At 27.2% G+C, this 10,525-nt stretch overlaps 1 protein-coding gene across 1 annotated transcript; it reads left to right on the top strand.

Annotated features, from left to right (window-relative positions):
* The first annotated feature begins 3,029 nt into the window (after window positions 1–3,029).
* LOC110629541 (NAC domain-containing protein 73) lies at window positions 3,030–5,785 on the top strand. Its single transcript, XM_021776560.2, has 3 exons — window positions 3,030–3,431; window positions 3,512–3,701; window positions 4,873–5,785. The coding sequence occupies exons 1-3, from the start codon at window positions 3,276–3,278 to the stop codon at window positions 5,412–5,414; spliced, it is 888 nt and encodes a 295-aa protein (XP_021632252.1). The 5' UTR covers window positions 3,030–3,275; the 3' UTR covers window positions 5,415–5,785.
* The last annotated feature ends 4,740 nt before the right edge of the window (window positions 5,786–10,525 follow it).

Genomic DNA, 10,525 nt, shown 5'->3' with positions numbered 1-10,525 from the left:
TTGTACTTGTGTCATTTTTGTAAATTTTGTAACAGTTTGAATATTTTTATAGTGGGTGAGGGAATTTACTGTTGGGGAGTTTCATTAATTATTAATTAATAGTAATTAATAAATGGGGTTACAAATTTAAATACATAATAATTAATATAAGTTGTCTTATTGCCCTACAACTTCTCTCCATCAGTATTTATCAGCAATAGGTTGTTTGAGTATTTGATCGGTTTGATTTAAAATTAAATCGAATTGAATAAATTAAAAATTAAAATTTTAGTATTTATAAAAATTAAATCGAATTAATTTTAGTAAGAAATCAAATTGAACCGGTCTAATTTGATTTGATTTGATTTGATCAGTTTAAATTTTTAATAAATTTTTTATTTTTTATATTTTATTTTTAATATTTTAAAATTTAATTAAAATATTTTTTATCACTAATAAATTCGATTTATTTTTTTAATTTTTTTATTAAAATTGAACCGAATCCAAATTATCAAAATTTTTAAAATTAAAAATCAAACTGAATTGAACCGAAATGAATAAAAAATTAACAGTTCAATAAATTTTTTCAGTTTGAACCGAATACTGCTGATAAGTGGCTTACATAAATTTCCATCTCATATACGATTTTATTAAGGGAAAAAGTTTTTTGAATATAAATTTTCTTATTCTTATTGCATATGCCATTTTCCAAAATGACGTGATATTTTTAAGACATGGTGTAGCAAAATCCTGATGCTAAATGGTTTTCTGGAGGATTAATATTTTGCATATTAGCACAAATATTTAAATTTGTAAAGAAAATATTAAGAAGAAAGCTTAATTTAAAAAAAAAAAACATTTTTACAATTAAGAAGAAATCAAATTGGGAATTGATTTTTGTTTTTTTGGAAAAGCCCAAGAGAAATTGTAGAAGAAGACATTTGAGCAAATTTAATCTGGCCTACATGGGTTATGCATATGCAGTTTTTCTATTGATTGTGTTTGTGGACTTTGGGCCAGCTATACTATCCTAATAAATTACAGAACCTTCCCCATGATTATTTGATTCTTCTGTCACGATGGCCCAAAAGGCCGCATATGCTAAATGTATTTTGAAAATTTTTTAATTTTATTAATTTTTAATTTAAAATTATTAATATATTTTAAAGGTATGATAAATGTTTTTTAAAAATTATTAATTTATCAATTTTTTAATTAATTTATATTTTTATAAAATTGAAAGATTGAAATTTTTCATACTATAAACTCTAAATAGTGAAACACTTAATATCTAAAATTAACGAAATCCTAATCAGTAAAATTTTGAATATATCGTTAATTTAATATATTTTTTAAAATTAAAAAATTAATTAATGGGTTTCTGTATTATAAGAACTAAATAATAAGTTATTATTAAATATTTCATTAATAAATTTATTTTTATTTGAAATTAAATCAATGTAATATATATATAATTAATTGAATAATAAGTACACATATGCATAGTTTCATAAATAGTACCTAACTTGATGGTAGGACTAAGTATATTGAAAAAGGGAAACAATGGAGGAATTTACTTGTTTCCATGTTGACAATGATATATCATAGCTATCTAACATGGCTCTGCTCTTTGTCCTTGAGTTTCCTTTTCTCCTTCTTGAGACCAAGTTCATGACTTCATTTTTTTTTAAAAAAAAAGAAAAAGTATTCAAGTAAAAAATAATAATTTTTCCAATTATTAAAATATATTGCATTTTTATTAAAATTCATTAAAAGAGTAACATTATATAAAAAGAAACTCCTGTTTTATTTTTTACACAAATTAAGAAAATAATACATATATTAAATAAAAATAAAAATATTATGTTACCCTCTAATTAAAATACCTATACAAATATAATAAAAATAATATATTTATTAAAAGATACATAAAAAATATTTAATGAAGTATTAAAATATTATTTTCTAGAAATTTTTTTTATATTTCTAGAAAAATTTGGAGATGTTCTATTCTCGAAAAACAATAAGCATGCATATTTTTTTTTATTAAAGTAGTTAAAAAAATCTCCATTTTTGTAAAATTATTATTTTTTCCATTAATTAAACTCACAATTCTCATCTGGAAATTTTCAAGATATCAACTTTTTTTTTTTCTTAATATTTCCTTTTCTACAAGCATAACAAATTAAACACTCTCCCCTTAAAAAAATTCCAATAATTAGAGAGATGGGAGGTTTCCTGCTTTACATGAGAAGTCTACGTGAAGAAATAGAATAATGGTTGCTGCTGGGTTTTAATATTAATTTACTATATTTATTTATTTATTTATTATTTTAATTAATTATATAAATATGTTACGTAGCTTTATATACACTCTAGATTGACGTTGGAGCTGAAATCTCTTGTTATATCTAATGTGGTGAAACAGTGCAATTGTGATGTATAGAGCAATATAGCAGAATTGCCCAATCTCCACTCAACCTTCATTAACTCTTTGATTATAATCTTTATTTCCAATTTTATTAATCTCTCTACACTACTGGTTTTCAAGAAAACAAAGCTGCTCTTCACCCTGAGTAAAAAAGACCCCAAACTACTTTTATTCTCCTCCAAGTTTTCACACACAGTCACAAATCCAAACTTAAAATCTAAGCAACCCTATTTTTTATTTAATATTCAAAATTCACTAATTTAATTGTTTGGATTTGCACTAAACGCTATATTCTTATTAATGTACTGTAATTAACGTGATTGATCCTAAGATGAGTATATTGAGAAGTCTGATTAAAAATCTTTCGTACCAAATTTTTTAGAATTTTATTAATAAAATATGGCTCATAAAAAAAACATACCATTTCATCTCACTTTTTAGTTAAGCAATTTTAATTTATATTTATATATTTTTATAATTTTTTTTGCCTTTAATTCTTGCTCTTAATCATGCTATATTTGTATTAGATCATTTTCACCTTAATTTATTTTGATTTTTTAGGTGGCTCTCATGGGGAAAGGACAAAGAGGGTAGAGAGAGAGAGAGAAGTGTTTGATCAATCATGCAAAGGACTAAAAAGTGAGCAAAGGATTTAATTCCTTCCACTGCCCTCAAGAAGAAATGGCTTGAGGGACAACACATGCTTTAGAAGAAGAGACAAATTTGCTTTTCTCCTTTTCTCTTCTTCTCATCACCCATTCTTTCTCTCTCTCTCTCTCTCTATCCCTTAGTCTTTTTTTTTTCTCCATTTTTCAAAATTAAGGAGTAGCAGTAGAGGAGAGAGCAAGAAAGAAAGGATTCATTAATGACTTGGTGCAATGACAGTAATGATGTTCAAACCATTGAAAGAAGCTCTCCAGCTCCTTCCAATTCAACTACTGTTAATCTTTCTCAAACACACAAACACAGCCTACTTAAAAGCTGCCCTTCTTGTGGTCACCAGATCAAATGCCAAGATCAGGTTTTTCTTTATAAATTATCGTTTTCTCTTCACATTATCATCATAATTTTCTAATCATTTTCCTTTTGTTATTATCATAGGCGAGAATCCATGATTTGCCAGGGCTACCTGCTGGAGTGAAGTTTGATCCAACTGATCAAGAGCTGCTTGAGCATTTGGAAGGAAAAGTCAAGTCTGATGCTCGTAAGCTTCATCCTTTAATCGATGAGTTTATCCCCACAATTGAAGGAGAGAATGGAATTTGCTACACTCACCCACAAAAGTTGCCAGGTGAAAACATCCCTTGGATCTTGTCGAAAATTTCTAGTTCCTTATAGTATTTAAGATCTGGTATTCTTTTTAATCATCACATTCAATTTATGACTATTAAAAGTTAATTTATGATCAAAGTTAATCAATGGGAATCTTCTCCAGAACAGTAAAGTCTCATGTTCAATTAAAACTCATGCATGTAGGTTTCTCATGTTTGAAGTTAAAGATTAGGTCATTAATGATCTGAAAATCCAATAACTGCAAAAACTGAGGTGATCCATGTAGCTCTCTCTCTCTCTTGTGCTTAGGTTGATATCTGAAGAACCTGTAGACCCACAGTTATGGAGACGATATGCATTTATTTATGCATGAAACGGAGTGCACACAGTTTTCCATTGGATTCCAGTTTGCTTTGTGTGAGAAGATGAAAAAGAAAGAGAAACATTCTTCAGAGATTCAACCATAATAGTAGTTAACCTATTCTTCTCATTTGATGAAAACCCACCAACTAACTTTGCTATACATTTACAGCATTTTTCATTATAAAAGAAAGAAAGTAGAAAACCTTCATACCTAGAAATGAAGACACCCTCCAACTAACCCTAATTTTGCACAATATAATTCTTCTAAGCATTAGTTTTCCAATTATGGAAACTAAAACAATTACCCTAAACAAGAATGTAGGTCCAAAAATCATCGGGTCATTCTTAAGCAGATTGATTCAATAGCGTAAATTTTAGTCAAAATACATGGGGCAGGCTAGATCCTTAGGAGCACGGGTCCAACAGCCCGGTGATGTGATGTGAGGGAGAACAGCTGGCCCAGTCACTTCGCAGCCCTATCCGCATGTACGCCATAAAGAATTAAATGGCCGCCTGACGTGGAGAGAGGCTCTGATGCATCCGTACGTATAGATCAGTAATAGAGATAGGTAGCACTACAATAAATAGGCGGTTAAACTGGCAAACAAAAGGAAAAAAAAATCTCTGACTAAACTAACTTACACACTCACCGTATCCCTATTTTTTGAATATCAAAATATCGATATCTAATTAATTAACTGAGTGTTGGGATAAGTGATTTGCACTCTTGTTCTAAGATTGAGGATTCGATCTTCGTGCAATTCGTGTAAAGCATTTTATTTTTAACTCACCGTAAATATCACATATTTGTATCTTTCCCTTTGCAGGAGTCAGCAAAGACGGTTTGGTTCGCCACTTTTTCCATCGACCATCCAAAGCATACACAACAGGAACAAGAAAAAGAAGAAAGGTACACACAGACGCCGAAGGTGGCGAGACCCGGTGGCACAAAACCGGCAAGACTAGACCAGTTTTTGTTGGTGGAAAGGTGAAAGGATACAAGAAGATTCTAGTGCTTTACACCAATTATGGGAAGCAAAGAAAGCCAGAGAAGACCAATTGGGTAATGCACCAATATCATCTTGGTAATAACGAGGAAGAGAAAGATGGAGAACTCGTGGTTTCCAAAGTTTTTTACCAAACACAGCCTAGACAATGTGGTTCTTCCATGAAAGACTCTCCTCCTAGTTCAAAATTAAAGGGACAAAGTGGCCATGAAGTTGCTAATAGCCTTAAGAATTCTACTCTTGTTCATGAGTATTATAATCCTTCTTTCATTTCTTTTGATCAGAGTAGCCAAACAAGAGTAAATCCTCCACAACTGCTTCCTCATTTTGCAGCCCATGATGGGTCTTCTTTCATTCCTTGAAAAATAAAAGCAGCAGATGATTTGGTGGTGGAGAGCACGAGTTCCAATTATTGTGGAATTAAAGTGAAATAAATTACCAAAAAAGAAAATTAAGATTGTTAAAATTAGGGCAAAAGGGAACATGGGAAAGAGTAAGGTTTCTTTAGGTAAAGAGTAGAAGCCATAGCTAAAACTTTTTCTTTTTGTTTCTTGTAATTTGGGTTTTTTTGTGAACATATGAATGGCTTTGTACAGTGTGAGGAAGATGTAAATTTCACATGGGGTCATGACCCTTTTTCTCCGAGCATGTGTTAACTTTGGAAACTGTACAAAGAGGATTCTTACCATGAAAATATTCCAACTAGTTTTATGCTTTTTATTCGTTTCTTGCATCTTCTTTTTTGAACTTTACAAAATCATGATGATGATGATAATGATCCATGATGTTGTAAGAATGTTGAACTTCATGATGATTTAATATTGTAATTTTACATTTTTGTAATTAACTAATTAAAATTTGAAAATTTTTCATATGTATTTAATATACGTATACTACGATTTTTTTCCATGTATTATTTATTTATTAATCAATTAAAAAGTTTCCTTAAAGTTAAGATTGAAGTTTTCAGCACATATACTTTTTTTTTTAAAATAAAGAGAGATTTACAATTTAGTCCCTGAGTATTGCTATTATTAATAAGCCAATCCCTGTATTTTTAGAAACTTATTAAAATGTTCTTATCTTTTCTCTCCGTCAACAAAATAGTCCTTCCGTCTATTTATGCCTTTAAAAATATAATAAAAGACTAAATTACCTCCTTCTTCTTCTTCTTCTTCGGAGGAGGAGAAAAGAAAAGATAGGGACTATTTTGTTGTCAAAAAGAAATGATAAGGACATTTTAATAGATGTGAGAAAAAATAGGGACTATTTTGTTGACAAACAGAAATGATACGGACGTTTTAATAGATTTCAAAAAATATAGGGAGGGATGATTTCGTTGACGGAAAGAAACGATGAGGAAGGACTATTTTGTTGATGGAAAGAAACGATAAGGACGTTTTAATAGATATGATAAAAGATAGAGACTATTTTATTGAAGAAAAAAAATGATAAGGACATTTTAATAGATATGAAAAAAGATAAAAACGTTTTAATAGATTTTTGAAAATGTAAGGACTAACTTGTTAATAATAATAATATTCAAGGACTAAATAAAGGATTTTATTTGAGAGTAAAATTAGATTTTAAAAATTTTTTCTCTCCTCCTTTATCTAATTTTAACGGAAAAGAGGACGGAAGGACTATTTCGTTGACAGAAAGAAAACATAAAGATGTTTTAATAGGTTTCTAAAAATACAGGATTAATAATGATAATATCTAAAGACTAAATTATAAATCTTCCAAAAAATAAAAGTTAATTAGGTAATTCACTTATTTTATTTTATTTATTTTTTAGTAAATATTTGAACAAATAAAACAGAACAAAGATGAACATAATGAGTGATTTGACTAGGCCTTAACGGGTTTTTCCAGAATGGGCAGAGGCCCGGGGCTATTACACTAAGCTTTTCCAGAACTACACCCACTAATTTCCTTTTTTTTTTTTAGCCCAATTCTAGAATGATTTTGATCAAATATTATAATTTCAAATGGATTCGTGTTGCATCTCACAAATCGATTTTTATTTTTATATACATTTAACAAAAAAAAAAAAAAAAAAAAACCTTCATCGACAATAAGAACCCTCTCATAGCCACCTCTCTCTCTCTCTCTCTCTCTCGTCTCCGTCCTGCATGCAGAACTCAAGTCACCACTTTCCTAAATCCAGCAAGCAAAGGCTCGCCAGAGACCAAACTCACATGTTGGAAACACTCTTCAATGCCAACCAGAAACTCAAAACTGAGCTCGAGCTCGCGTACCAACTAGGATCTGGTATCAAAACAAAGGAGCCAGGCACAAAATCGAGCTAAAAAGGCTCAAGATATATGTTAGTACTTGCATCGACCTCACCTCTGAACTTTCTTACCAGGCACAACCATTATACACCTGGAAACATGGCTTGCAGCTTCAAGCATAGATAGAGATTACATAAGAGATGTTGATAGCTTCAGATGCAAAGAGCTATTGCAAGGATATTTTTAAAGCATACAGAAATGACCTTGGAAAATAGATGGAAGCTGTAAGTAGGAATCCTGTAATTTCATAACATAGAGAGTACAACCTGGATTTTAGGACATCGACACGATACTAGTTGGTAGCTTCAAGTTCCTGACTCTTAAAGTGTCGGATTGCACATTTTTGTCATTCCTAGATAAAAATTCCAATACTCATCTGTGTTCTACATGATTTGTTCTTGGGCACCAATACCTTCATGTTTAGATTTGGGAACATGCATGTACTTGAAAACTTCTCATTTTCATTATCCCGTTATAGGTCTTGAACGACTAGCCTGGCTGGAACTATTCATAATGCTTGGCTGTATCTCATTCAAAAGGGGTCCCGCTTAATGAGTTTCTCCCAAAATGTGTACAGAGTCATTGTTTTGTTTTCACTCTGTTTGAGAAGCAAAACTGACGCTTCTCATCTTTCTCCAAAATTGTGACAACTTGGTCTGCAGATTGTGTAAGAACATATAAGCATTATCCCAGGCAAAATTGATACCATATCAAATTGAAAAAAATTTCTTTTCTATATTGGACGTTTACAGCAAAATAACTTAATTATTATATGAATCGAGTACTGTAATATAAAATGCACTGTACTTATAGCAGCAGTTATAGATTACTAACGAATAAAAGAAAAAAAAGTGATCTTCTCAATCCTATTTCAAAATATTATATAAAAATAATTCGGTTGAGATTAAATGTATAAAAATAATTCAAAAGATATCATATAGATTTTTTATATTCGGTTAAGATTAGATATATAAAAATAATTTAAAAGATATCATATAGATTTTATACAGTGATAAAATTTTTTATTATTTTAATAAATTAATATAATAATACTATAATTAAATAGTACTATCAATCGTGTACATATTTAATCACATAATAAATCAATTACAAATAGTTATTATATTTTATAAAAATATTTTTAATATATAAAAATATTATAAAAGTTAAAATTTGCACACAAAAATATTTAAAATTATAATATAAATCTATATAATATTATTTAAAATTATTATATTATTTTGCTATTAAATATTATATGAAAACACTTAATTGTTTATAATTTATTAAAGATAAATAAATAAATTAATCTAATCATAAAATAAATTAATTAAATTTATTGTCTTTGATAAACTATAAATAATTGAGTTATCGCGTATAATATTTAATCACCGTATATTTTTATTTTATAATTCTAAATATTAATATATTTTATATATTAATATTTAATATATTTTATTATTAATATTTAAATTAAAAATATTCCTGATCTTATATAATTTCAATATTATAAAATTAATATTATTCTGTAATTATATACATTGCCATAAAATTAATATTATTCTGTGATCAAATACAATTATATTTCAATAAAAAATAAATTTAATTTTTATAATTTTAAACCTTCATATTAATTAATTAATTAATTAATTTAATTTTTTAGCATAAAATATTTAAAATTATTATATTATCTTATGAAAATATTAAGTTGTTTATAATTTATCAAAAATAAATAAATAAATCTAATCGCAGAATAAATTAATTAAATTTATTATTTTTAATAAACTATAAATAATCGAATCATCGCGTATAATATTTAATGACAATATATTTTTATTATATAATTCTAAATATTAATATATTCTATATATGAATATTTAATATATTTTTTATTAATATTTAAATTAAAAATATTCCTGATCCTATATAATTTCAGTGTTATAAAATTAATATTATTCTATAATTATATACATTTTCATAAAATTAATATTATTTTGTGACTGTGTATAATTATTTAATTTTTATAATTTTAAATATTTATATTAATTAATTTATTTAATTTTTTATTAATGATTTAATTCAGTGAGCTTGTAAATATATTTAATAACAAATAAATAAATATATAATTAGTATTATTTAATTATAATATTATTGTAATAATATATTAAAATTAATAAAATATATTATAAAAATTTTATTATAATAAAAAATATAATATAAATAAAATTATTAAATTAATATTATATAAAAATAATATATTAATTAATTAATATAATTATAATATTTAATAATTAAAAAAATAAATCATGGCATGGTGCCAAACCTAATTTTTATAAAAGGCGTTACGAACTAATTTTGACGCCACACGCTGATCAAACTTCAAATTTACAAATAGGTTTTTTATTTTCAATAAAAAATCCAATAGTGAGGCTAATTCCATATGGTGTTCTTAATTTTTTGAAACTAAAAAAAAAATTAATAATGAATTTACCAATTCTCTTAAAACATTACTTAAGATTCACGTCTTATGCCTCTTGAATTGTTTCAATATCTCAATTACAACAAATTTATATTGGAAAAAAAAAATTTTATTGAAATAAAAAGCTAAAATTTGGAGGTGGGAAGAAAGCAGTGATGTTCTTGACTGGCATGAACATGTGATTGTGAATTTGCTCCAACTTCAATCAATCAAATCAATAAAAGTTTACAAAACCAAAGAGACTGTCTGCTTCTCTTTTTTCTCTTTACACCCTTTTTCTTTTTATATGTCTCTGTGTCATCTTCTCTTCATGTGGGTAATCTATAGTTTGTGCTCCATCATTTTTACCCATAAACCCTAGCTTAATATTTGTCTAAACATGTAATGGAATTAGTGTGTCCTCTTAAATCAAATCTCTTCATCAAATATTTTTTGAATTAAAATAAAATATCAAATTGAGCAACAATAATAAGCTTTTAGCTCATTAAGAAGAGAAAGAAAAAAAAAAGAAGGAAATTTGTATTACATATGTACGGTCATGGAGGATGCTGAGTTTGATTTGCTTGGCTTCATCCATTTTCTGTATGAAATACTTAAATCATAGCTAATTTTTTTCCTATATTATATATGCATGGTTTGGTGACAGAAGAAAATTAGCTGCATTATATATATATATATATATATATATGAAATATGC

Source organism: Manihot esculenta, chromosome 13 (genome assembly GCF_001659605.2).
Source record: "Manihot esculenta cultivar AM560-2 chromosome 13, M.esculenta_v8, whole genome shotgun sequence".
NCBI lineage: Eukaryota > Viridiplantae > Streptophyta > Magnoliopsida > Malpighiales > Euphorbiaceae > Manihot > Manihot esculenta.
The sequence above is the reverse complement of the archived record's forward strand: the minus strand, read 5'-3'. Positions and strand labels throughout refer to the sequence as shown.

Bases quoted from the DNA above. Each gene is read 5' to 3' on its own strand.
- LOC110629541 (XM_021776560.2), top strand. From the start codon at position 3,276: ATGACTTGGTGCAATGACAGTAATGATGTTCAAACCATTGAAAGAAGC. The intron at 3,432-3,511 runs GTTTTTCTTTAT...TTATTATCATAG, and splicing joins AGATCAAATGCCAAGATCAG to GCGAGAATCCATGATTTGCC. The intron at 3,702-4,872 runs GTGAAAACATCC...TTCCCTTTGCAG, and splicing joins TCACCCACAAAAGTTGCCAG to GAGTCAGCAAAGACGGTTTG.